Below are 27971 nucleotides of genomic sequence, written 5' to 3'. Positions count from 1 at the left end.
TATTTTCCTGCCGACAAAATTCTACGCATGGAATACAACCGTATCCAATAGAAGGAGCCGTAAGGCGTTCCGTGACCAGCGACCATATCATATATGGAAGTGGAAGCCATTTTCCAATATGCATCAGCGGCGCTAATTGCAACAATTAAGAAAGAAAAATAAAATTCTAATGTATATACCGGAAAAAAAACATCACGAAAAAAACATCACGACCGATATATTAGTTGAAACGGTAAGTAATTTTAATTTTCATAAAAATTAAAATATAAATTCAATCAACTTCAATTTTTCATGAGAATTAAAATATAAATTTAATTTTCTAAAAAATGCATTTTATTGAAAACACAACTGTCATTTCAACTTTCTACTGGATTGCAATTTTTTACTGACAATTCTCTGTGCATCAAATGCTTGGGTTGATAGCAGAATGTATATATATCTCTGTTCTTTCCTTCCATTTATTTTGCTTTCCTTCCTTGTCGGTGTTTTGATATTAATTTACTTTTACCTCTTCTTTTTGGTTCAGTCATTATCACAGTCTTAAATAGGGCAAACACAGGAACATGTTCTTGTTTTTCCCACACCTAAAACACGCAACTTCTTTGATAGGGACGTCTAATTGCAAATTGCTAATGATTTTGGATTTACTACTTAGATTGTTATAAGATATAACTAGCCTAATGGGTTAGACCAATTGATAAGAATTTAAAATTTTATTTCTTATTTAAATTATTGGAGATTATTTTAGAAATAGTAATTTTAAATTTATTAGATTGATGTACGGAAATGCCAGATCATTAAAGTTATTCCAAAAAAAAAAAAATTAATTAATTTCAATGTGCATACACTGCACAAAAATATATTCCACGTATCAAAAAGAATTTATAATAGCATAACATCAACCAAACATGACTTAATAATGTACAAATGCTTATCTTCTCCCTCCACAAGTTATCATAGTAAAATTTCTTTTTGAAAAAAACATTATCACAGTAAAATTAAGGGCAGCGAAAAGGGCAAATTTGTAACAAATTTTGACCCTTTAATTACAAGATTAATGACCATAAACATATATATATATTAATATATGCTTTTCGAAACTACACTCTCTATATATAAAATAGTTATTTAATCCATATTATAGATAAAATAAAATTAATATTGCATCTTAAATGTACCAACCATATAATTATTGGTTAATACCGAAATTGCCTTCCAGTGTATGTTTGGCCAAAGGACCAACCAGCAGGGGCAACATTGTAAGAAAGCACACTACGTCCATCACTTGCAGTAACTAGAAAAGAGAGACTTTGTCCATTTAGGTAAGAGTTGCTTTGCCAATTTTGCCCCCAGTTTCTTGACATTGGTTGCCATCTTGTTCTTGAACCCTTTATTGACACTGAATGCACATCACCAGCTCCTCCCACATTTGTAATTAGCACTAAATTGAAGTAGGAATGTCCATTAATTGTGAACCTAATCCCTCCACTTCTCCTGCACCTTACCCTGCAATTTTTACCACATAAATAAAATTATAATCGAGGGTCTGTCTTATAACGCAAGTAATTAAAAATTCGAATCTCGATAATTCAATGTACATTACCTTCTGTAAATTACTGGGACAATGCCTGCTCGATACTGCGCAATGTGTTGGAAAATAGGTTGAGAGAGATCGAAGTGATGGTTAGGAGGGTCGCACCATCCTCCTGGTGGGCAGAAATTAGTGGCAGTAACTACAATGGAGCCAGGGAGACACCATTGTCGATCATTTACACACCTTAGCTCAAAACAAGCTCCGCAACTCAATCCATTGTCAAATAATGCAGTGCTTAGAGCTGCTGTGTTTATTCCATATCCTTGACTGTATAAGTTCCCATAGCCACAAGCTCCACCTAAAACGCAAAAGAAAGATACACATGTTAGGAGTTTTTGACTCAGTTTAATAGTAAAAATCTTAGATGGATAGTGTTTTTACATACCCATTGTGCCAGAAGCATCACCACCTCCGTAGAAAGTAGCATGAGCATTAATCCAATTACCTCCATAATAGGCATGAACAGATGAGAGAATTGAGAGAAACCAACCCACTAGAAGAAAACAAAATGGAGCCATTTTTAATTTCCTGCACAAACCATGTAGATTCTTGAGCATATAATACACATTAAGCTACCTAAAAATGCAAAAAGTGGTGAAGAGAACAAGAAGAAAAAGGAAGTGATAGACAGAGTTTTACATTTAAAATAATATATGAAGCTTTAGCGCTTGAATGAAAGAAAGAAAATGTTGTCTGTTTGGTTTGTGGGAAATGAAGAGGGGGTGCTTCAAGGGAATAAATAGAAGTCAGTCAACATCAAAACCTGATCGACAATTTGACAATCTTTAGGCTGTTGTTGGGACCATGCAGCTGTTATTACTTATTAAGCAATAAGTAGTTTTTTACTTTTGAAAGACTGAAATTAAATTTTATAGAAATAAATTTTCCATGCTTATTTTAACACAGCAGTAAAGTTATTAAACTAATGACTTAAACCTATAAGTTCTTTCTTTATAAAAAATAAGAGGAAGACAGCGTACCTAATCCTAATTCCCTTTTAATAGTATAATACTTCATTTCTTCACTAGAATCATTTCAAATGGTGAACTTGCACGTTTGAATTTGATAAAATGAAAATTAATTAATAAAATGTTACATTTTTTTTGAATTTTTTTTATTGGCAAAGTGGGTTTTCTTGGTTTAAAAACCTAAAACCGTGTGGAATTTTGAAGTTGTAGCTGTTTCATTGCATCATGCCAAGAACTTTAAAGTGTCCTTGGTTGTATCTTTGAAATGTCTTTGTAACTAGTCTTTAAAAGCTTTTAACAGTTCTAGAAAACGCTTCCTCACAAGAACAAGTTAAACGTTAGTACTGGTTCCAAGATGAAGACAAAAAGTAGTAGTAGGTCTACGACAATACTCTTAATTCGTGAGTACTACATATAGCCATAACTTTTACTTCCAATTTTTTTACCTTCACAATTACTGCTTATTTCAGTGAACCATTTACCTTAATTTACCTTTGATTAGTTTAGAATAGTAATCAATTCAACATGATGTATAAAATTATTGACATTTCTCATAAATAATAGGTGAACACATCATTTTAAAATCAGTAATGCAATTAAATGAGAAAAGATATTCGAAATTCGATTCGAAAAACTTATTTGAGCTTGCTTACCGAACTCATTGATAAATGATTAGAATTCGATTAAGAAAAGTAATTTTTTTTAAGTATAGATTATAAACTGAGTTGAGCAGAGTTTAATTTTTTAAGCTGTATAGGCAGCTAACTAGATAGATTTTGTAAGCATCCAAGTGGTTTTTGGAATTAAACGCCATCCATTAAAGTTGACATATGGTGGGATATAACAGCACATGGATATTGTTCTTGTGAAAAGCTTATAGTTCGAGGGAAAAGGCATCTCATATTTATTATGGGCTATGCATGCCTTTCAATTATTAATATACTTTTATACGTATATATAAGCTGTCCCTTCTATATGGACATATTATTATTTTTTTTTCTAGATTTTTGTACAAGTGTTGAGGTTTTGGGTCCTTTTGATAGTGACGATCCATGGAGTCTAACTTCTGAAAATCCTTTTCACAAGAGATAAAATCAAAAGAAAAAAAATTGAAAAAAGAACATATATAACACAAAAAACAATAATGCCATTAATTTTAAAAAAATATAATAAAAATATCCAAAAGTTGCTCACCCACGCAATAATTGAAAAAAATTTCGACTTATATAGATTCGATCCATAGTTTCACCATAAATTAAATTAATGAAAATATAAGTTTTTTAAATATCTTTTCTATTCCGTCTTTTTTTCCCTAATTGATGGACTCATAGATCCAATTTAGATAAGTAAATTATGTAATTAATATATTTCAAGCAGTATATATAAATGTAACTATCATTTAGACTAATGTTTAATATTCAAATAAAATTTTTCCAACGGTAATAATAATAAATTTTGAAATTTTATATTTTTGACAGAGAACAAAAATTGAAATATCTAACAACAATCAATAATCGTTATTGTTAGTTTCGTGGGTTAGTGTGTTTTCCATTTCCAAATAAAATATTATTTTTTTATGAACATGAATATTTCTAGTCTATAAATTAAAAATATTATATCTTCCGACAAATTTTTAATATTGCAATCAAATACAAAAAGTTTACAGAAAATAATTTTTGACAAAGCAAAATTCTAATAACATATCATAAGACCACGTGTGTTGCCTAGATTTCTTAAAACTGCATAAAGATATATTATAGAACTGGAGACTTCTCTTTAAGTGGGGCTCAATAAAATTATAATACCATCTCCATTATTGCGACGTATAATTATTCTGTCTCTATATTTTATGAAATAAGTTAAAATGTTTTCATTGTTTACTTTAGCATGACTATAAGATTTTTCGTTCAATTTTATATCTTTTTCATTAAATATATTATGTAATGACGAAAATATCCATTTTATTTTTAAAAATACAGGGCCCGATTAATTATATTTTTCAAACCATATGGATGACATTGTAATTTTCTGGTGTAATATTTTAGTATCTTTATTTTGACATTTGTATTTTTTTGTTGACATAATGAAAAAGATGTAAAAATCGTATAAAATGACCTAATAGTATAACGGAAGCAAAATATAAAAACAAATTAATATATTTAAAAAAGAAAATAGGGACGAACTACTTGTAATTTTTTTCATTTTTTAAATATACTTTTCTGATTACTGAGCTAATTTTATGCAAAATTATCAATGCAGTAAAAGCCCTCTCTTTATGCAATTTTTTTTTTTTAAATATTTGATGCATTGAAGTGCTTAGAAGGAAAATAAAATTGTCAGAGTTTTAACCTTGTAACTTCTATCTGAGGCATTCAAGCACTAGGCTTATTAGTTCAATCCTAGTATTAAAGATCTTTGGTTGTAGGATTGTTCTTTTTAACAAATACCCACATAAAGAGTTGGTCTGCTGAACTCAAGTTTATGAATAGGATTTTGAAACCTAAAGCAGAAGAATCTAGCTTAGATTAGGGTTTGTTGATTAATTATGATGAGTGTCTTTCATGCCAGTTATTCATAGGAAATGAATTAATAGAACATAGAAAATTGTACAAATAGATATGCTATAGCCAAGTAGGAGACAGTACCCATCTAAAAATCTAGCACAGAGCACCCCTCTGGCGGGTTCTAATGTTCACTTACCATGGAGTCCAGAAGCAGAAATGACAAATTAAAAGGGGAAAAAAAAAAAAAAAACCTTTGACTATGTCCGATTCAAGTATTGCAAAAGCTATACATATTATGACAATTTTTATTTTTAAAGTTTAAATTCGAAACATTTAGTTAAGAAAAAATAATCACTTTATCACAGTTAACGTTAGTACAATTAATGCTATTTGAAAGCTATATTCACTATAACCTTCCGCATAAATACAATCAATTACAATTACTCGTTCTATTTTATAAATCGGAAACATCAGCCATTTAAATTAAGTAAAAACAAAAAACAAAAATATGAAAAATACCCATTTCAGCAATTAATCTACTTTCCCAATTTGAATTTGATTAAAACGTAACAATTACTTTGATGCATACATTCAACCAATGGTCTCAAAGAGGCAACCCACAGGGAGCATGGACAGTGACAAATGTATTCTAAGTATACTTCAAGTACTCACACATGGGAACACAAGAAAGAACCTGATTTGGACATTCATGGTATTTGTACCTAACTTGAGATACATACTGTATAAATAAAATTAAAATTATATGTACGATTAACTGATTATGTAATTAGGTATGAAGAGGCATGTGAAAAAGGCTTATATGAAACAAAATTTATTAGCCAATGTAAAGCTTCTATCAAGAGATAATAAAAGATATCACAAACTCTAAATTAATACCTCAGAACCCTAAATTGACTACACAGAGATCAACCATATATAAATGCTTCCTGAATACAGCTAATGCTTGATTAAGAAATACCACAAGCCAACACATCACATGTATCTCAGTATCAAAATTGAGTGATGGAACAAGTTTGTTCCCTTACTGTTCACTCACTCTTTTATAGTTTTAATACAATCACACCAATCAATTAAATGCCAACCCCACCTACTATAACCAGCCTGATATGGAGATACTGAAATTTTCCCTTCTTCAAATGCTATTGCATCGTACATATCCAAGTTGAACTCGAGTCTCAAGCCTAACCTTTTATCGTTCTGAGTTCGAGTCTAAAATTTTTAGACTCATTAAATTTCAAACACAGCTCAAGCCTGACAGATTCGAACTTGGCTTCACTCGTTTACGCCTCTAATCATGCATATTCACTGTAAACAGATATGATATGTAAGTTTGTAGTTAGTAATCAACTAGCTAGTACTAAAGACATGCAGGCTAACATTACTAGATCTGCATTGTGGAATTGAGGGTATTAAGGGTCATGCGCCCATTCCTTATGGTCTGGTCACCAGCAAACATTAGTGAAGCATACCCACTTCGTGAGTGAAACCAGCAACAAATTATATAAGCGTTACAGAGTTAATTCAATTAATGAGCGCACGAAGTAACTTCTCAAGGACTTCAGATGTAAAGGTGACAATTACCTAAGAAACAAGCATACAATTTTTTTGACCACAAAACAAAAATAAAAATTTACTATGCTAGAGTAGAAGGATATATATATGACACATATTTTAAAGGAGTCGAGTAAAAGAATACAACAAACTTATATGTACTTGTTAAGTAAGATTTATTCTAAGTCGGATAAATATTTTTCTTTTTTATGAATTTTTCAAATTGACATAAGAAAATAAAATTTAATATGATATGCTAAAACGGGTATGTAATATTATTATCATCAAATCACTCGTTTTTAAATAGCAGTATATATATATATATATACATAATAGAACATAAGAAGAATGCTTTGAAGAAAAAGAAATTTCAAATTTGATTAGAGCGACAAAAAAATAAGGAAGAGTACAGTATCTCCTGTTTTCAAAATATACCAGCTTTACTCCACTTTCTATCGTATATCTTACAAAAATCAAATCACATCAGATATATGTCTAAGGACAAGAATGCAAGAAAAGAAAAGCAGAGAGGAGAGACAACACAAATCACATAAGATCCTGTAAAAATCGGATAACTTTGGCCTCTTCATTGGTGAAGATATATTAAGGATTTGGCAGTACGTTGGATCATTTTGTTGATTGGGACACATCAACCCCCTTGAATATGTAGCATTACACAGTAATGATGATAATTAATCATTGAACTGATTCTAACTTTCCAAGTGTAAGAAGGAAAATATGCAAAGAGATCAAATACAACAATTGAGCCACGTAGTAATCCATTGACAGACTGCTGTCTTATGACACACGAGGTTAAAATTTCAAGGCTTATTTTTCCCTCCCATGAATGTAAACCAAGCTAAAATGCTTCATCTGTATATAAATTTTTATCGACCTCATATATATATATATATATATATATATAACGTGAGGGATTTTGTTAGGTCTAATAGAGGTTTGATTAACGGTTTTAGATTCATGGGTAGAGATTGAATTTTCATGATTTTTGACTGAATTTGACGAATTATCTTGCGTTGCTGTTAAGGTTGAAAATGCAAGCAGAGTAATACAAAACATAAAACAAGAATCATCAACATAGGTTGATCGCTGCAGAAATTTCTGATATCTTTCTAATATACAATTCTCGCGTATGAAAAATTTTTGAATGTACAGACCAAGACAGCAAAATTTTGTCCCTTGCTATTTGCTATGACAAACTAGCTAGGTTCACCGACTACAGCACATTTTACTTTGTTCCAAAAATTTGCTCCTTTCTACAAAACAGTTTTTTCTAGCATCAGCTGCTCACCGCACATCTACAGAACATGGAGCACAGACTCCCATAGCAGCAAAGTGACATAGTTGAAGGAGATTAGTGAAAAAGGAAGACGACAAAACAAATAGATTCATCTTCCATATAAATATCATCTGTAAGCGGAGATGATAAAGAAAAACAAATCTTTTGATTTTTTTTTTTATTTTTAAATTGATTGATGTCATAAATTCACAAGATCTGTGAAACCCTGACATTTTAAAAGGTTTATCATCTTTACCAAAAACAAATGCTTGAACGCCAAAAAAAAAATGTTCAAAGAGAAACATACAACATCATCGACTATAATAATGAGGCTGACCTGGAGGTGGAACACCACCAGGTCGCACATTAACCCCTGGCTGATTCATTGGCATGGAAGCCACTCCAGGAGAAATCGGACTGCCTTGTGAAAGTGGAGAGGATCCAACAGGCATTGCTGCAGAGGCATATGCCAGTACCGGTGGTGATGAATATGTTTGACCAGGGTATGTGCCTGGAACTGATGCATAAGCTGGTCCACTGGCCCGAACCGTTGGATCCCAAGCTGGCACCTGCCCTACAGGAACTTGAGGGGGAGCGGCATAGTTGTTTGGAGGGTAAATTGGAGCAGCCTGAGGATTCTGCCACGCTGTCGGAGCAGCAGGGACACCAGAAATCTGTCCTGCTGCAAGCAAACTTGCATCCGGGATGGTGTAATCTCTACTTTTCTCACTGTAGGCCTGTAAAAGAGAGAAATTAAAAAAGAAAAAGGAAAGAAGAAAGAGAGGTCAACTGATTATATTCTGCAACAGATTTACTAAAAGATGTGATCAAGATTATACGCATAACAAGGGGCAATCGAGTGTCAGGAAGCATACATTTTAAAGGACCCAAATCTTTTTTCGACCAAGAACGGATGCACATTTCCCCTCTAACAGCATCTTTTATTTTTCTTCTCATTTTTATTCTCATGAACATTAACTCAAAAGCACATTTTTATACCTTTACATTGAGATCAGTATGACGAGAGTATGATAGATGAAGCTTACAATAGCCACCATCATAAATGCAATGTCCTTCTAGTGTCTCTTTGGCTACTGCAGCAGTTGCAATATCTGCAAAAGAATTCAAATGAGAACACAACTCAAAACCCTCTAGAAGAGAGTGTGCATTGTTGACAAATGTCGGTTGCATACAAACAGAATAGAGTAACTATCTTTTGACAGACAACATCACACAAAGTAACGAACAAAGCCTAAAGAAAAGAACGATGATGATTCTATCACCAGTTTAAAGAAATGCCTAGTGATCACTCATACAAACAAATGCATAATGATATAAAAGGAAACGGAGAAGGATGAGCATATAAAAGTTCAAGTTACATGCACTATATGAAACCAAGTAAACAGTCAAATGAATAACAAAAACACACTGTCCAAATGAAAACAATGTAGAAGCCACATCTTTTTAGAAATAGTGGATTCCACAAAAGGGGGTTCATGTGGTCAAACCCCCACTTTGGAGTTTATCGTCTTAAGTTGGAAGGAAGGATTCAGGGTTCAATTAAAGTTGCTATCATGTGAAGCCAAAAACAATAGAGGAGGACAAACAGATTTCTCAAAGAATCAACAACAATTACTAAAACTCAAATGTAGTTGTAGTCTCACTAGCATAATGTGTATAATTGGTGCAAACCATAAGGTAAATAAATCAAGAATGGTTGGTAAAGTAGGAACATCAAATAATCTTAAAAACTAAAAAACTACACAGATTGATTGATTTTCTGTACGGAAGTGAATATGGACATGTATACATCATGCTGAATTCATTAACAATAAGTCATCCTAGATGAAGGCATACCAGGGTATTGAATTAGCGCCTGCGTTCCACCATTTTTCTCAAATATCGCAATCTTCTGGACAGTACCAAATGCAGAAAATACCTATAACACGTAAACAACTAAAGTTATACGAATATAATTCATAAAATAAATAGAACTTTATGCAAGATGCAAAGGGAGCATGGATAGGCTCACTGTGTGAAGAACATCAACTGTAACAGCATACTGCATATTCTCTATTGATGCAAGAAGCACATTACTCTCAGGTTCTTTCTTCTTTCCATCAGGACCTACAGCAGGCTGAAGAAGGCAGCTAGCTTATCAGTGGACACCAAGTGCTAAAATCTAGATACAAACTATAAATGATCTACTCAGGAACAAACCTGTACAGGTCCCTCAATTGCAGTAGGATTCACGGGCAGATACGGGTTTGTATAGTCCCTGCAATATTGACGAATAAAATTCAAAACTCATTGGAAATGCAAAAGATTGTTTTCACAATGCATGCATAAACATGCAGCAAAAATTTGAAGGCAATATATTGGCACTGTAATACCATCAGATGAACTGTCAACTCTATATTCTTCAGCTAGATCCAAGCACCAATCGTAATAAGCAAACAGAAAGAAGAGTTTCTCAAATCACTCAGTAAATGAAACTTCAAGAGGTAAAAGAAAAATTCAGGGAAATGCTTTCATTGCTTTCGTTGAGTAGTCCTACTTTTTCAACTGGAACCATGTTTAACAGGCATTGGTCAAAAGACCTCAATTAGACAATAGTTTAACCTCTTATGCATGTGGAAACTCCATGATAAAGGAGGGAATAAAAAGGAAGGATTCAAGGAAGCAACTACTGATTTATGGAATTTTCAAATCACATAATCATCCACCAAATCTGAAAATTGCACAAACCATCCCTACAATGAATTCTGTAATGATAAAATCACTTAAGAAAAGCAAACACTATAGCCCACTCTGTTGTTTTAGTAGTTGCAACTAGCTATTCTCTCATAAAAATAGCACACATCCAGCTTTACGTTCACTATAAAATTTATTTCAGAGGTGGTCTCTATAATCCTGAAAGTTGGGCATAGTTATTAAGGGCAAAAGAAACTACAAATCGGGAGCCTAGGCCAGAAAAAGAAGAAGAAAAAGCTCAAGGGATGTTAGGCGCAGAAGAAATGAAATATGCTTAAAAGAACTTAATTAAGAATACATATCCATATCATGTCCAAATACTAACATAAAAAAATATTAAAAATAGTAAGAACGAATAACGTCCAAATATAGATCAAATGAAAACATTATTAAAGATTCAAAATTATGTTACAAGTACAACAATCTGAAGTCGTAAAAAACTGCCACTTTCGTAGTATGGAAAAATGAAACCAATCCATTTGATCACAACTTATTTCCTTCAAATTTAGTTGTTAACCACCAGAAGCTCTAACATCTTCCCCATTTCTAAAGGATTTATTATGTTCTTTGAAGCCCATTCTATGTCAGTTGGACGAAGATTTCAGAACTGTTAGTCTAGAGAGGGAAGCGAAGAAAAAGTAAAGAGAGTCTGGGACAAGAGAGAGAACCACAATAAGGAAGGGAGAGAATTGGATGTTCGATTGAAAAGAGTATCAATGACAGGCAAATTCAGTGGTGTTGTGGTTGGATATCAGTGACCTTCCAGCAACAGCATTTTCAGGAAGTCAACAAAGGATTCTGCATATCAGGAAGCTCCAAATCTAGTTCTGTTTGCCTTTTGGGCAATGGCATGGATCTAGACAACAGTTAACGCTTGTGAGGTGAGCTTTCTCACACCTAGCATCTTGGAACAGGTGCACACCTCTATAATGTTTGCTACTCTCATTTATGCTGAGGCATTGGTTCCAGGGACTGGTTCACCATGCACCTCAAGAGCACCTTCAACTACTGTAAACTCAAGAGGTAGTATCTGTAACTTATGAATGCTGCAATCTATCAAAGTGACCTGTCCTATTTAAAATACCAGCAAAGGGTCATTTCACATGTCTCTCTTTACAATCACATATCAAGCAAATTCATCAAAGCTTTTTCCACAAAAACAATATCTGAAGAATTTTATGATGATTAAATGTAAGCCATTCCAAAATTATTCAGCCAGCAACAACAATATTTAAGTTGACATTGGCATCTTCAAATAGAAAAAGAATCAAAGTGACTGTTAACATGTTTGCATATTAAACAAACATAGAACTTGAATATCAAAAACTACTTCAGTAAATGCGAAGACAAAACATTTGGATTTTCTACCAACGGCAAGTAATTGTCTGTACTAAGGCACAGTGCTTCATTCAACACAATTCAACAATAGGTGCATGAAGAACTCTGACCACAGCATGTGCAAATGAAATGAAACTATTGTCAAAAGATTAAGGAAATTACTAAGCGGCCATGACAACACATCTGTGTTCTGGCTACCAGGCTTCACTAACTCCCTAGATGACAAAAGCACACATACCAATTAGCAAGATAGTAATGCCAGCATTAGAACATACAGAATTAAAGATTCGAGCAACAAGCATGGTTACATAGAACCATCAGAAAGCATATAGATGATGACGTCAAGGCCCCTTTCTGTACCTGCTCCTATGAGACTGGAACTTGATATTGAGGTCAGTGTGTGCAGAATATGAGATGCGCAAATGGCACGAACCAACATGCTCTGGAAGCAAGTACCTGAAATATTTTCAACATAATAGAAATTTAAAGTAGTCAATTCCCGATCACTGATAGCCAACTAAATCTAGAAGAGAGATGTGCAAAAATGTGGGGAGTCAGTCCAGGTGGAGGCCTAGGGAACAGAAAGAAGAAGGCATACTTCGGTATACTTCTCCCATCCAAGGCATTTCTTGCAGCAGATGCAGTGTCCGAATCAGTGAATTGAATAAGAGCCTGCCCGGATATTCATAAATTGACCATGTTAAAAAAAAAATCCAATCTCAAAAATACTAAGCAATTTTAACAACTCACCTGGAAACCAGCAGCCTTTTCAAAAGTGGCAATTTTGTGCACAAAACCAAAAGCAGAAAATACCTGAAACATGGTTTAACCATATATAAGCATACACCAGAATGATACAGAATCAAATCACATTATATATAATTCAAGGCCATGGCAAGCATCTAAAAAAAGCAAGTTTAAAAACCTAAATATTCGAGTTATAAGTGCAGAATAACACCTGTACATGCATGCGTCAAGATAGACCTTAGAAAGGAGTATGACGTACATGATAATATTTCCAAACTGTCTCCAACAAAAGAATCTAAATAAGAGGCATCACCATCTGTATTCAACTAATATGAATTAAAATTGACTCATAATTAATACATAATCCAATCAGGATGCCAACTCTGTATAAAATAAGAAAAGAATAAAATTATCTTGGTCCCAAAGATACCAAGAAAAAAAAAATTAAAAAAAATAAAAAAAAAATTCAATCAACAGTTTTAGGAAGATATTTGAAGTAAAGAATGTAGAAAACCAACTATGAGAGACACACAGTTTTTGAAGGAAACAAAAGCAAAAGTTTTGGACAGGTTACTATCATATGCACATGAAGCATGCCACTTCACAAAGCAAGCATTATAGCAATGACACCATCAAAGTCAAACTCCTCCAACAACTCCTTGTACAAGAACAAGGGCATATAGATAGATAGATAGATAAATATGTATGTGTGTGTGTATATATATATATATATATATATGTATAGAGAGAGAGAGAGAGAGAGAGAGAGAGAGAGAGAAAGAAAGAGAGATCTGTTATACAACTAACATTATCTCCAGTGAAGTTTTTTGAAGGAAAATTTTCATTTTCAGATGTGATCTCAATTCAAAGGCTATATGCAGAATTCACAGTGAGTTCATGGCTAAAAGCATTCATAGAACAAGAATGAGTCACAAGAGGTACATGAAGGTGAAAAGATAGATTGAGGGTTCCCAAAAATTGTTTTTCTATTCGGAAAAGAACACACGACTTGGATAAATATGCCTTTTACACTATCTTAAACCCTAAGAGGGACACGTCCCTAAGTGACTGAATATCCATTCTCTCCATATAACATCACCAATTAACTAAACATCATGCTTGTTTTACATGTTTTACAGCATGGAGTGTACCTAAAAAAGACCAGAACATATTCCAGCCAATGATTCTCTTTTATGGTGGTCAATTCAATCCAACTCAACTATATCTCAACCCTAAGACTAATTGTCATTGAATAAATAAATCCTTCAGTTACCGCTCAGCCTGGCTTGTAGCTATATCTTTTATGCTCTTTCTTTATGATAACACGCACATAATTATTCATTCATGTATTTATCAGGTTCACATACAAACTTGAATAATCCCCAAAAAAATAAGAGAAATTCCGGATAGAAAGCACTTACCAAATGGATGACATCAATGCTCACATCACCAGCTTCGACACCCTCAATTGTTACCAGCAATACATTTCCAGGAACATCACCTGGACTCTTGTTGTTGACAATTTCATGTCTATTAGAGTATTGGATATACACTGTCTTACCACGAACTTGTGCAGGCTCTGAGGATGAGGCATAATATGAAACCATTTGAATTGCCTGATTTAGGTCAGCCTGTAAACAAGTCATTTCAACTCTTGTCAACATTTAATTGACACGGAATTAAAAAATACATGATTATATGAAACCAAAACGGGTACGCGAGTAGTCCAATAAAGACTCTGCATGACTAATTCATTGAACAGACGAATCACATTGAAATGAATTCTGATAAACCAAGAAATTTCCAGGTAAGTTCAGTTCTCTAAAATAATAAAGGTAAACTATTTTTAGAAACAAATACACACGGAAAATTAAGTCTACAACATTCAAGAAGATTACTCAACTACTATCGAATGTGTTTAGGACGCATAAACGAGACAATAATCAAATTAAATCGACAGCAAAAGAAATGCAACTGAACAAGTTACAATTTCCATATAATCGAAAGCCAAAGATATGCAACACTCGGTAAACCTCTCAAATTTCCAAACGATTTTTAGATAAAGAAGCAATAAAAACAAATGCGACGACAAACACAGTCCAAAAAATAAAGGCAAGATGAATAGCTTACGAATTCGACAAAGGCTTGATTCCGATTGGCGCCGACATTGCACTTGGTGTTCACGATCTTTCCGAAGGGTTTACAAAGCTCGATTAGCTCCTCTTCCGTACACTCCCACGGGAGATTCCGCAGATGCAAAACCTTCGATGGCGTCTGCGTATATCGGAATTGGGGCTGCCCTGAGGTTGACATCTACAAAGATATGGGGATTACTTTACCTCCAGAGAGAGAGAGAGAGAGAGAGAAGAGGCGTCTGGGTCTCTCGAAAGTGCTGGGATTTTCCGGGAACAAAAATTGGGGATTTATTTTTGCGATTGGACGGTATTAATGTCATCCATAAGGATATTTATACGTGGAGCGAAAGGTTTAGATCACCGTTTACACATCACGGACGCACGACGCGATACGGTAAAACACAAACATGAGACAAACATGAGACAAATACAATAGGCAATAGATGCAAGTTAGTACATTTCATTACTCTATTTTTTTTATTAAAATTAAAAGGAAAAATTATTATAATTTGTTAAAATACATGATTTTACTGTTGTACTTTTAGAAATTCGTAGCTTTGTTTTTATCTTTTCTCTCCATTATAGTTCATTTTTTATTTTCACAAATAAAAAATATAGTTAATGTACAATTTTATTTATATAATTTTTCTGAATAATTATTATATTAGAATAATAAATAAGAGTTAATGATGATGATTGGAAATATAAAATTTAAAAAGGGTATAGTAAACAATTTAAGGTTTAACTACAATGCAAAAAAAAAAAAAGTGAATTATATTTTCGAACAAACCAAAAAAAAAAATATGTATTGTCTTTTTGAGACGGAAAGAATATATTTTTATAAATACAGAAACAAATTAATTCATTTTAGCAAAATATAAAAGTAAAATAATCAGTAAATAGAAAACATATTATTTAATTTAAGCAAATATTTGATAAAGTGATATAACATTGTAATGCAGGTAAAAACATAGACAATTATGTATTGCTAACAATGCAGAGGCAATACATTTATATGTCGTAGTAAAAACACAATGATAAAATCACATCTTAATTTTATGACTATTGGAGTTTATATTGACAATAATTAATGCAACTTGCAATAAAATTATTATGCAGTTACAATTTAAATACATAATGAACGCGAGGCGGCCTCTAGTGGTATTTAACTCGGATAAATCTATTTAAAGCAAGGCTCTGTTTGTTTATATAAATTAATAATATTTTATTACGTCTAATTAATATTTTAGTTTCTTAAATTGCTTTTTGATTAACACGGTAGATATTTCTAATTAAACATCCTAGATATTATTTCAAACACCAAGTACTGTACATATTGTAATATAAGAAAACTATATATTTTTCTTATTAGATCTTTGGAACATGAATTTATAGACTAAGCACAGTCAAGCTAGGTAACAAAATATTATAACTTAAAGAACTTTCAACGAAATGTATAATTATCTTAATTTTATTTTTTACTTTTTAACCTATTTTGTATTTTATATTTATTATATAATCCGTCAATTCAATTTTTCTTTTTATATATAAAATAGTATTGATTGTATGTGTTCGTAACACAAATATTATACATGTGTATAATAGTAAATAAGAGAAAAATAAATCAATAGGTAAATAGTTGATATTAGTTCTTTAAAAAAAAATAGTTGATATTAGTTTTATTACCAAATAGTCAGTTCATCGACATTAAAATTAATTTATTATGTATGAAGTTCGAAACACCTCTCTATCTCTCTGTATATATACATTTTAGTTTGTAGTTTTTTGTTAGCAAGTTTCACTTGTAATATAATTAACTAAATATAGATTAAAATCTAATTAAAATGAAAAATATTATTATATATAAATGAATTAAATAATGAATATACGCAACGAGAAATAATAACGTGCAAAGCACGTGCCAAAGGAAATTGTCCCCTAGTTTAAAGGAAGGAAAAGAAAAGGCTAAAAAAAAAAAAAAAAATTAAAAGGGCAGCTCACGTAATCTTAGAAAACATTCGAGGCGATCGTAGAATTATCAAAATTATATAGGACGATCCATGAAATATTCGGCGAACTTAAAAATATAAAAACAAGATCCGGTCAAAACCCTAGAAATTAGAAACGACACTAATATACAGGGAAGGCCCGGCAGAAAACAAGAGATTTTTCTGCAAATCTCAAGCTCCTATCGGCATCTTTGCCTCTAATTCGCCTCTAAACCATTCTATTCAAGGTTAACGATCCGATTCTGTTCCTTATTTTTATTTTTTTGCCATCATTTATTTACAATCTTGCTCTTCAATTTCTTGTTTTGAACTCAGCTAATTTCTCTTAATGTTTGATTTTTGTGGGAATTAGGGTTTAACAAACTTTTCGCAGATCTGGGTTTTGTATAATTAGAATGCTGCATAAATTTCAGAAAATTGTTTGTTTATTTTTACCGCGGAATATGTCTAATTTGCCAAATAAAATCTTTTTCTATAATCTGATGATGTCAATAGATTCCGTACCATGTAAGCATATTTGATATGCATATTTACCCTATCACTAGATATGCATGTCGTTTGTTTTCATTTTGTATACTGGTAGTACCCAGATTCCTTTCAGTAGTGAGAAGTTTATGTCTATATCCTTCTGACCACATGCCAGGGTTTAATTTTTAGTTTCGTTCGATTTCTATTTGTGGGTCAGAATGGTTAATGCATCAACATGTGTTTTCTGTGATGAGGCTGTTGTTTTTAGTATCATCATTGCTACTGCATTTTATGTGCCGGACATATAAATGACAGGATTAAGACAATTAAGGATCTATCTGGGGAGGTTGAAGTCTAATGGTTCCATTGTTACATTAAGGTCTGGGTCGAGAGTGTTAACTTGTTATCAGGCCATCATGCATAGATTATGTAGTCAATATCTAGGTGGAGTTTCTATTTGCTGTTGTACTGGGCCATGTCACGTGATTGCTTGTAATTTTATTTCAAATGTTACTTTTATCTGTTCCAGAAACTGGTTGGTTGAATAAAATGGCGGGTCAGAAGAATAGTTATGGAAAACGGTCTCATTCCCATTCTGATTATGATAATGGGGCAAATAAAAGAAGAAATTCAGGTGATGATAGAGACAATTTCGTCATTGATTCACAAGATACTGTTTATCGTTACTTGTGTCCTGTTAAGAAGATTGGAAGTATCATTGGGAGGGGAGGGGAAATTGTTAAGCAATTAAGGATTGACACAAAGTCAAAGATTAGGATTGGTGAGACAGTTCCTGGTTGTGAAGATCGTGTTGTTACCATCTATAGTGCTAGTGATGAGACTAATGCCTATGAAGATAGTGGTAATTATATTTCTCCTGCTCAGGATGCACTTTTCAGAGTGCATGATAGAATAATTGCAGAAGATATGCATGGTGATGAGGACTCTGAAGGAGGTCATCAAGTCACTGCCAGGCTTCTTGTGCCATCTGATCAGATTGGATGCATTATTGGGAAAGGTGGCCAGATAGTTCAGAACATTCGTGGTGAAACTGGTGCACAAATTCGCATTCTCAAGGATGAACATCTGCCTCCTTGTGCATTGAGCTCTGATGAGCTTGTGCAGGTACTATGGGTGACTTTTAGATTATGCCCTTGTTTTACTATTATCTGCTCATCATACTGTGATTCTGGGGTTTTTCTTAAACAACTATAGACTCCTAGATCAATGTTATGACTTTAACAAGTGGATATTTAAGTACAGTTTGATTTAGTTACTCTAATTCGCACCATTTCATTATTTTTTCTATGGCATCTTATTGAAAAAAAAAATCTATATTCCTGGAAATTGTTTTTCTACTTTGACAAATCGGTTATGGTTACATGGTATCTGATATGACTTGCATCATGACTCTTCTCTTTTTTTTTTTGGGTTCTGTTACTTATGCATTCATAGGCCGGAAAATAAAGTTGGTAGTATCTGTGTTTAATAGACATGTTTTTTTATCTGTTATTTACCATTGTTGAATTGCAGATTTCTGGCGAAGCTGCAGTTGTCAAAAAGGCTTTGTATCAAATTGCCTCTCGCCTTCATGAGAATCCATCACGTTCTCAGCACTTGCTTTTTTCTGCTGTCCCCAGCGTGTATTCTGCTGCTGGTTCATTAATAGGTCCTACTACTGGTGCACCAATTGTTGGAATAGCACCACTGGTGAGTCCTTATGGAGGATACAAAGGTGATGCTAGTGATTGGTCACGCTCCTTGTATTCAGCTCCAAGAGATGAACTTTCTTCAAAAGAATTTTCTCTCCGTATAGTTTGCCCAATAGCAAATATTGGTGCTGTAATTGGAAAGGGTGGTGCAATCATCAATCAGATCAGACAGGATTCTGGAGCAATTATTAAAGTTGATAGTTCAACAGCTGAAGGAGATGACTGCCTGATAACTGTTTCTGCTAAGGAGGTAAAATCCATCTGTGCTTTTTTTTTCCGGGACCACCTTTTATATCCTCATATGTGACTATAGTTTCATCTTCCATAGTTCTGATAATTTTGCAATCTATTCTATTTCAGTTTTTTGATGACCAATATTCTCCAACTATAGAAGCAGCCTTGCGTTTGCAACCAAGATGTAGTGAGAAAACTGAAAGGGATTCCGGCCTTATCTCATTCACTACTCGTCTACTTGTGCCTACCTCACGAATTGGTTGCCTTCTTGGTAAAGGTGGAGCAATTATAAATGAGATGAGGAAACTTACCAAAGCCAATATCCGCATACTTGGAAAGGACAGCCTTCCCAAAGTTGCAACTGAAGATGATGAAATGGTGCAGGTAGAACTATAGTTAATTATTCCTGGATATATAATTTGATGACTGTACTGTGTTAAGTACTAAATAGGTGAACTCCACAGGTATTACTTGAGTTAAAACCAAATTTAAATTTGACACTTCTTCTTTTGATTACCAGATCTCTGGAGATCTTGATGTTGCTAAAGATGCTCTCATTCAAGTAAGTCGACGGTTAAGAGCAAATGTTTTTGATAGGGAGGCTGCTGTATCTGCTTTTGTGCCAGTTCTGCCATATCTTCCTGTCTCAGCAGATGGTTCCGAAAGCATAAATTACGATAGTAGAGATAGTAAGAGACACGGTCGTGGGCATTCATATTCTGGTGGTGCTGGCTATGGCTCTAGTGACTATGTTGCCGGTGACAGTTATGGTACTTATGGTAGTTCCCAGGTAATGCTGTAGTTTCATTTTTTAATGTACGCTTGTAATTTTATGTAGATATTGAAGTTTGCTTCTTTTTCTGTCCACTGCACATTTCTGGCTAATTATGTTCTACAATTTTTCTTCCAAAGGAGAACAGAATTTGAAGTTCTTCAAATCTGTCAATTGTTTTATGTTTGTGTATGACATTTTTCCAGTATATTATTTGGTTTTGAATAATAATTATTTTATCGTCTGTAGATTGGTGGTAATGGAGGTGCTTACGGAGCTTATGGAAGTTATTCTTCGGGTCGTACAAGTACTTCTGGGTGAGAATCATTTATTTCTTTCATGTTTGAGATATTTTTATGCTTGGTGCTGATTCAGGATATGGCTGTGTCTGCCATTTGCTTTAGGTTGACAAATTTTAACGCTATGGACCTAACATCTTAAAAATTCTGACCAGCACAGAATTTTATTGAACTATGCGTTAGACTGCTTGTTCATTCCTATTTATGTTCCTAGGAGATTTATTGTTATATGAAGGTGATGGTGCCACAGAACTTCTAAATCCTAACTAGCAACTCTGTTACCAGGTTATCTGGCCAGACCCCTGGTTCTCGACGCAAAAACTATTACTAGAATTTGGTGATGGATATGTGCAGGTAGACTCTGGTTTTCCCTTGTACTTTTCCTGTCTATGGAGTTAAGTGGCAATTTCCTCTGATATAAGCCATTAACATGCTCGTTTGTGATACTTTCATATCATAACCTATCCCATCTGCCTCATATAGGATTCTGATGCTCTAATTTTTACCATGTTGCCTTTCCCTTCCCATTAAAACAGCTGAGATCCATGAAGCCTGAAAGCAGCTTACTGCCTCTTTTGATGAAGCCTACAGCCTAAACCGGAAGACCAGATGATACCAGGGTTTGACATACTTATGGCCCACCTTGACGATCTCACCTAGAAGGACCAAATCTATTTGGAGATCCTGATATCTTTATTGAAAATTGTCATGTCCCTGACAACAAATTACCAAGCTCTACATATTGTGCTCCTAAGAACCTCTTTAGCTTGCTGCCTTTGTTGTTCTGTTTTTTAGTGGAACATTTCTTCAGTAGTACAAAACCATGTTACTTCCCTCCTTTGGCATTTGTATTAAGTGTCTACTTTTGCTACAATTCTCTGCTGTGTTTTTATTTATTGTTTCAATTTATAGCATATTTTATCACTTGAAGTTGGCCAGTTTCTCTGCAATATAGCAAAATTCTAATGCTGTCTGAATTGCAGGATTATTCTTCTCTTGCATCATCAACAAAAGGTAGTAATATTTGCTTTTGTTATACTTTTTGGCTGAGGAATTGCATCTTTGTGGATGAAAATGCAAATTGAAGATTCACTTTTAGACAAACACATATATGATTAATTGCAAATAAAGTTCTATCGTTTTAATGACCAACTTCATGTGACTATGCCAGTTCGATTGAAGTGCCAGAAACAACATTTCTCTACAGCATTGCTGTATTAATAGGGATAATGTTTCTTCTCTATTCCCTCCCTCTCCTCTCCTTTTTTTTTTTTTTTCCTATCCTTTTTGCTTTTATTTTAAAAAATTTTTGATTGACAGATTCAATTTATGAGGAGTAGATTAGAATTATATGGTGAAGAAAGATATTGGAATGCACCTACTTTTATTTTGAATTTTATGGAGATATGCATTGGAGAAATGAAAGTGGGTTCATTATAGGATGTCTTCTGTAAATTAGCAGTCTTGATCATACTCGTTATTACTCCCATATAATGGGCCCCATTAGTTAATTTTACAATTAACTCATCTGCATTGTTCAAAGAAGTAACATTAGGTTTCTTTGATGGGGTTCATTACTGAAGGCAGAAATAAGATGATGGTTTCTAGGGTCTTTTGTCTTGGAATTTTTGTGACTTATAACAGGTAACTTTGGAAGTGCTATTTGAAACCTGAAAGGTGCATTGCATATGCGGGTGGATATTCTTGAGGCTGACCCTTTTGTCGGAAAGTCGAACTTGATGCACCAATTGGTAGGTTATTTGCTTGTAATATATGGTCTGCCATGGACGGTTATAGATGACTGCTGATCTGATTGGTTGTTTGATGGTCAGGTTTTATGGTAACAAGTTACTGGGTGGAGCACAAGCAATCACTAATTAATTGCTAGAATTTGTTAGCCTTAAGCTCACTTCGCTTCTCTGTTGCTTTTGTCCGTTTTAACAACCGGTGCTATCTACTGAAGCATATGATCCTTTTGCTTGCTGATACATCAAATAGAAAGACGAACTCTCGATGATGTGCTCGCATTTCCTTGTGTCTCTGTGGTTCTTCATACTCTTGGCTATGCCTTTTTTTTTTTTTTTTTTTTTTTTTTAATTTTTTCTGATTTGTGTTTTTCTATTTTTCTTTGTTATTATTTTAAGTGGTGGAAAAGGGGTGTGTTTAATGTTAATATTATTATTTGTTGTTGTAAAATTAAAAAATGAAAAAGAAAAGTAAGAACTCTCTATTATAAATATTAAATTAATAATTAGATGTGCAAATCACTTGAACCCGAATTCAATATTTCAGTTTAAATGCTATGCACTATAGCCAAGTGGCAATATGTTGAACTTTAATATTTTTATAATTTTAGTTAATTCTTTTAATTTTAAGAATTGAGATTTTATATTTTATTTTTTGAATAGGTGTAGTACGTGTTATTAAAATAAGATTACATGACTTGTCACTGTTGATTCCATTATAGTTGGCACTGTGTCATTTATAGGGGGCTGTACTTGGACTGGATATTACTACCTACGTGTTTAATTGATAGGCATGCTTTTTATTTCACATGTGCATTTAAAATTGCTGAACTTACTAAATTTCACATTTAAATTTTTTAAAAATGATTATCAATAAATAATGATAAAATAAAGAGTAATTGTTAAAAATAAAAAAGTTATTTTTAATAAATAATATAAAATATGAATACAATGGAGATTAATATATTAACAATTCATTAGAATGGGACAAACAAAAATGGAAATGGTGCCTATTGTTATGAAAGTAAAGAATAAGGTAAGAGACTGAAAAGATAAAAAAAAATTGATAAAATTGAAAATTATGAAAGTTAAAAAAGTAAAGTTTCACTTAAAATTGAGAATTTGTTTTTTGAATTTTATACGTTAAAATCATAATAGGTACAGAATATTTCTTCTTTTTCTTTATTTAATTTTATACGTTAAAATCAAATAAGAGGCAAATAATCTTTTTTTTTTTTAGTTTTTTAATTTTTTTTATTTGGGTGGTTTACGTTTTTTTTTATTTTATTTTTTTATTATCTTAATTTTTTTTGTTTTTTTTTGGGGAGTTCCTGGCCTTCAGAAAAGGCATATGGTTAGGTAGTGAGAGGCATGTGCCTCAGTTGGATGGTAAAGGACTAAAGGCACTAATGACTACACATAATGCTCGAGCATTGAGATGGCACATTTGATTTTTAAGTGTCCTTTCACAAATTGTTTTTTTTTTTTTCCTTTCCTTCTCTTCTTCTAAATAGTGCAATTGACTATATTTGAATCAAAACACCCACTCTTATCTGTCCCAAAAAAAAAAGAAATAGAGACATAATCAAACAATCTTTTATCTGTACTTATTCCACCTCATATATCATAACTTTGATGGTTAAGTAAAGTAAAAAATCACTTTCTTTCCTGATAAAATTCAAAACCTAAACCTTAAGCTCTTGTAGGGTTCTATTGCTTATTCTAATTAGTCAACTGGTAGTTTAGTGTAGAAATTGCTTTAGAAAATAATTATAACACAGACACAAACATAACAAATACACAACCATGCCACTTGGAAAATTCTTTAGATAGCCCTATACATCTCCAATAATTGTAACTTGTAGTAAATTTAATTAATTATCCACCTACTCTCTATCTCCCTTTCAGACAAGTACTACATTGCTCAGGACAGATCTCCATTCATTTACTACAAAGTGAAAAAAAGAGTTGTAAATGTCTTAAATGACTCTTAATAATTTTTGCTTCTCAGAATTTACGTGATGGGGTTAGATCTTTTAGGGTTCCCAATATTTCATGCATTGGTCACATCCATTGCCATGAACCCTTCAAATTACTCTTCTTTTTTCTGGTACCCTATTGGGTAAGGACACTTATGGGACAGTTTTAGAGCTGCCCTCTTTGTACAATAGCTAGCACCATTAATACTTCATTTGTTACGCTTACACGATTTTTCTTTATAAAGAAACAAACCCCTAACCCTAGCCCATTGTCTGTCAAGATTTCCTTATAGTCCAATAAGCCTTCTTCTCCTCTAGCTACATTGTTTTCTTGTTAAATTAATTGCTTAACTTTCATTTTTCTAGCAAGGAATGTTGCCTTTCTTCTTGAGGAAAATTCCTGCCCCTTCCTTCTTCCAAGTCTATTTTGCACTGTTGGGCTAGCTATACTGTTATTATTGGTTGGAGTTTTGGAATGTTTCTGTTGCCCTTTTAATGTTCTTCCTTTACACCGAAAGTTTTCTTTCTGTTCATACATATTTCATCTTAGGTCTTGCATGAAAGGAGGAGGCCATTAGCGCAGCCAAGGATGACTTGCCGGTATATATGTATGCATATATATATGTATTTGAAAATCATCGAAGAACTAATTAACATAAATTAATCCATGATTATATATGCAATTAGCCGGCGAGTCATCTCTGGCTACTCAACTGCCTCCTTCTTTCATGCTGGACTTATGGTGATAATCAAAACGGATGATAATGGTGGAAATAAGATTAGGATCGTACGTTCTTCTTCCTTTTCATTTCTTGATTTTACTTCCTTCCTTTAATTCCAATATTAACTTAGCTTGCTTCTTGAAAATTTGCAGATCATCATTAAGCTAGTCACCAAGCACTTACAGATTTCTATTCTTGCTTGATCAATATGACTTTACATGCTTATAAAAATTGGTCACTCCTATACATAGAAGGGAGCTAGACTGAGCTTGAGTTTCTTCTTCACTTCCCCTTAGCAAAGACATTTAGTAAGATTTAATGAAGAACATGGTGTTGCTAAATAAAATCAAAATAGATTAGTACTATTATAGCTACTAGCTTTAATATTCTAGATCCGTATATGTTTCTATTTTCCTCTGCTGTAAGTTCATGTTATAATTGTTGCATCAATATCCACTTTTTTACCACATTGTCGTTTTTGAAATAACATATACTTACCGGTCAACTTAGTCGTATAATCGAATTGTATGATTTAATAGTACGGAGCACAAAAAAAAAAAAAAAAAAAAAAACTTGCGTTATTTATTTAATCATGAAAATAGTATCAAAGATTGTGTATTATAATTGAATATTGAAAATTAATTTTATTTGTTCGACTTTATTTATAGATGATATAGTTATACTTCCTTTAATTTTGGCAGAATAGAAGTACAACAGATAATATAATTGTATATTAAATAGAGTTTGGGTGACCATAGATTTATTGTATTTGACAATACAATGGAAAAATGAAAGGGGAAATAGTACATAAAGAATCATGTCACAAAAAGTGCCAGTTTGCTTATAGTTTAATTCAGAAACTAGTTGTGCAAATAGAAATGAAAAAAAGGAAAGTAAAAAATAATAATAAAAAAAAGAAATTCAGTTTAATTTGTGGACATGGAATCAATGGCTTTACCATTTTTTTTTTTTTGAAAAAAAAATCAATATAATGGAGATATTTTCAAACTATTTATGCTATGCTCCATTGACTTTTGCAATAGGGAGGGTATTAGTAAAGAATCCTACTAACATATATGATATTACAAGAAATTTGAGTTTTTTATGATATTATTCATCTATTATTTTTTAAATATTGTATATAATTAAATTGTATTTAATTAACATATACAATTTAAAAAAAATTTAAATTTAAAAATTCTTTTTACTTTTTTAAAAAAGACGAAGTAAATTAAAATATTTTCAATTTTAGCTTATTGAGTTAGTAAATATAATTAAAATACTCAATAAAGAAAATACATGATATAAAAATAGATTTGAATATGTGTTTGGATATATATATATATATATATATATGTGTGTTCGATGATTATGAAGTCGTTGATTTCTTAAAGTTTTTTTTGCTAGATGACTTGAATTCATCCAATTTCCATCACTGCTGTCACTTCAATTTTTCTACTGTGTATATACATATTAATAATTTAAAAAATTTTATCATTATCTTTTAATTTCAACGTGATCATATTCTCCTCTAATTGAATTAGAAGAATTTGTTCAATATATAATATGTGAAAAAGCTTATTTCTTATTCTCTTCATCCATTTTTATTAATATTATTTAACGTTTTTGCGTAGTTATCAAAGAAGCAAATAACTACCTAAATTATAATAAAACATTTCTCAATTTAATCAAAATTGTTCTTTATCTTAGCTAATTACCTTAATTTAAATAATTATACAAAATAATTACTTGTGTATAGTAGAATTAAGGGTAAAATTAAAAAAAAAAAATAATTATTAATTATTAATTTCAGACAAATAATTTAGAAAAAAATTCTAAAAAGTAATAAATAGAAATGGATGAAAAGAGCATACTTTTATATAATGTCATGCAATATCATCTTGTAGGAGGGGGAAAAGAAAAGAAAAGAAAAGAGAAAGAAACATTAAAGATTATAGCAATATTAATTAAAATCTCTCAATTCAATCGTTCGTTCCATTGAAAAACAACAATAATAAAACTATGGATACCCACTGCACGTCCATAAATTCCAGGATTCCAAATTCTTCGGAGGAAAAATAGCTTAATACCAGAATAAAAAAAGATTCTAACATGAAATTAAAACAGAAAAATATTTATTGCTTAAGCAAAGTAAATAAAGAGTAGTGAATTGCTAGATAGAAATAAGACCTTCTCCAACAAGCAAGCCAAACATGAGAACAAGAAGCCCAATTGTGATGCACTGAGTTGCAGAGATGATAGTCTGTGAATAGGCACATAATGTTATGGCCGCACCAACCATTCCAATCGCTAGAGCATTCATATTCTGATTCATTGCTTCTTCCTCTTCTTCTCCTTCCTTACTAGAATTGAAGGTATTTTGATTCAAAGATTGAAGCTTTTGAAGAAATTAACTCTTGAGACCAGGCTTTGGCCAATAACTATAATAGAAAGTCAACTCTTCTGGGGATAGATCTGGGATTTTATCGTTTAAATATATATTAAGGCATATTATATAGAACTTGTTATTTTAAAGGAGCATTTTGCAATTTTTTATTATAGGGTTAATTGTTTGTATTATATTATGAAAGGTTAAAAAAATCTGTTTGACTAAGATTAAGCTTGGCTTATTTTAGGGGAAACAACTTGTCATATGGAAACTTTGAAAGATATTTAATGAGAAAAATGATTTATTTTTCATGCTTTAATTATGATATTAAAAATTTTTACAAAAAAAAATTATGGTATTAAAAATAAGTTAGGAATTATTATTGGTTTAGAGATCAATTATCACGCGTTTAAAAATATTTTTTTTTTATATATAAAAGAGAAGACAAGTTCAGTTTAGCGAACTATCAATGTAGTATTTAATATGAATCCTAATTTATATTAGATTTTTTTTTTTGAATATCATTTATATCAGCAATTAATTAATAAGATATATTCAAAAAAATTATGGAAAATATAATTCAAAGGAGTGACATCATAATAATACATTATGTATTCAATTTGTTTGATATATATATATATTTTTAATTTTTGATGTTTAAAAACATAATTAAAATAATTATTTTGGTATTTTTGAAGTTTTGTGAAAAATATTAAAATTTTCCATAATATCG

At 32.2% G+C, this 27971-nt stretch overlaps 4 protein-coding genes and 1 long non-coding RNA gene across 9 annotated transcripts; 2 read left to right on the top strand and 3 right to left on the bottom strand.

Annotated features, from left to right (window-relative positions):
• Positions 1–827: 827 nt before the first annotated feature.
• On the bottom strand, positions 828–2387 carry EXPA5 (expansin A5). 2 transcript variants are annotated; one of them, XM_012229329.4, is made up of 4 exons: positions 2234–2387; positions 1980–2122; positions 1604–1892; positions 828–1506 (listed from the first exon to the last, which is right to left on the bottom strand). In XM_012229329.4, coding segments are annotated over exons 1-4 (744 nt in total). In that variant the 5' UTR covers positions 2236–2387; the 3' UTR covers positions 828–1196. The 2 variants fall into 2 exon arrangements, with proteins under 2 accessions (XP_012084719.1, XP_089576431.1); XM_089720305.1 differs by lacking the exon at positions 2234–2387 and having other exon boundaries at positions 1980–2166.
• Positions 2388–8082: 5695 nt separating this feature from the next.
• On the bottom strand, positions 8083–15246 carry PTB1 (polypyrimidine tract-binding protein 1). Of its 3 annotated transcripts, none has more exons than XM_012229330.4 (10): positions 14905–15246; positions 14196–14405; positions 12778–12840; positions 12626–12699; positions 12388–12483; positions 10156–10213; positions 9968–10072; positions 9793–9874; positions 8935–9047; positions 8083–8672 (listed from the first exon to the last, which is right to left on the bottom strand). In XM_012229330.4, the coding sequence occupies exons 1-10, from the start codon at positions 15085–15087 to the stop codon at positions 8247–8249; spliced, it is 1410 nt and encodes a 469-aa protein (XP_012084720.1). In that variant the 5' UTR covers positions 15088–15246; the 3' UTR covers positions 8083–8246. The 3 variants fall into 3 exon arrangements, with proteins under 3 accessions (XP_012084720.1, XP_089576498.1, XP_012084721.1); XM_089720372.1 differs by lacking the exon at positions 14905–15246 and adding an exon at positions 12986–13090 and having other exon boundaries at positions 14196–14335; XM_012229331.4 differs by lacking the exon at positions 14905–15246 and adding an exon at positions 12986–13050 and having other exon boundaries at positions 14196–14335.
• A 1687-nt stretch (positions 15247–16933) lies between these two features.
• Positions 16934–22667, top strand: LOC105644083 (RNA-binding KH domain-containing protein). 2 transcript variants are annotated; one of them, XR_016320521.1, is made up of 9 exons: positions 16934–17145; positions 17916–18511; positions 18920–19348; positions 19459–19716; positions 19853–20122; positions 20354–20421; positions 20689–20757; positions 21387–22154; positions 22236–22667. XR_016320521.1 is itself a non-coding variant. In XM_012229333.3 (8 exons), exons 2-7 carry the CDS (start codon positions 17936–17938, stop codon positions 20732–20734), a joined length of 1647 nt encoding a protein of 548 aa, XP_012084723.1. In that variant the 5' UTR covers positions 16937–17145; positions 17916–17935; the 3' UTR covers positions 20735–20757; positions 20940–21327. The 2 variants fall into 2 exon arrangements, 1 of the variants encoding a protein (XP_012084723.1); XM_012229333.3 differs by lacking the exons at positions 21387–22154; positions 22236–22667 and adding an exon at positions 20940–21327 and having other exon boundaries at positions 16937–17145.
• A 1722-nt stretch (positions 22668–24389) lies between these two features.
• Positions 24390–25318, top strand: LOC110010558 (uncharacterized). The gene is made up of 2 exons (XR_002285544.3): positions 24390–24914; positions 25002–25318. It is a non-coding gene; the product is annotated as an uncharacterized LOC110010558 (long non-coding RNA).
• A 1476-nt stretch (positions 25319–26794) lies between these two features.
• Positions 26795–27355, bottom strand: LOC105644084 (uncharacterized). Its single transcript, XM_012229334.4, has one exon. It carries the CDS (start codon positions 27182–27184, stop codon positions 27023–27025), a length of 162 nt encoding a protein of 53 aa, XP_012084724.1. The 5' UTR covers positions 27185–27355; the 3' UTR covers positions 26795–27022.
• Between the last annotated feature and the right edge of the window lie 616 nt (positions 27356–27971).

This window comes from Jatropha curcas, chromosome 4, assembly GCF_041381405.1.
Source record: "Jatropha curcas cultivar XTBG-Jc1 chromosome 4, XTBG_Jcur_1.0, whole genome shotgun sequence".
Classification (NCBI taxonomy): Eukaryota; Viridiplantae; Streptophyta; class Magnoliopsida; order Malpighiales; family Euphorbiaceae; genus Jatropha; species Jatropha curcas.
The sequence above is the reverse complement of the archived record's forward strand: the minus strand, read 5'-3'. Positions and strand labels throughout refer to the sequence as shown.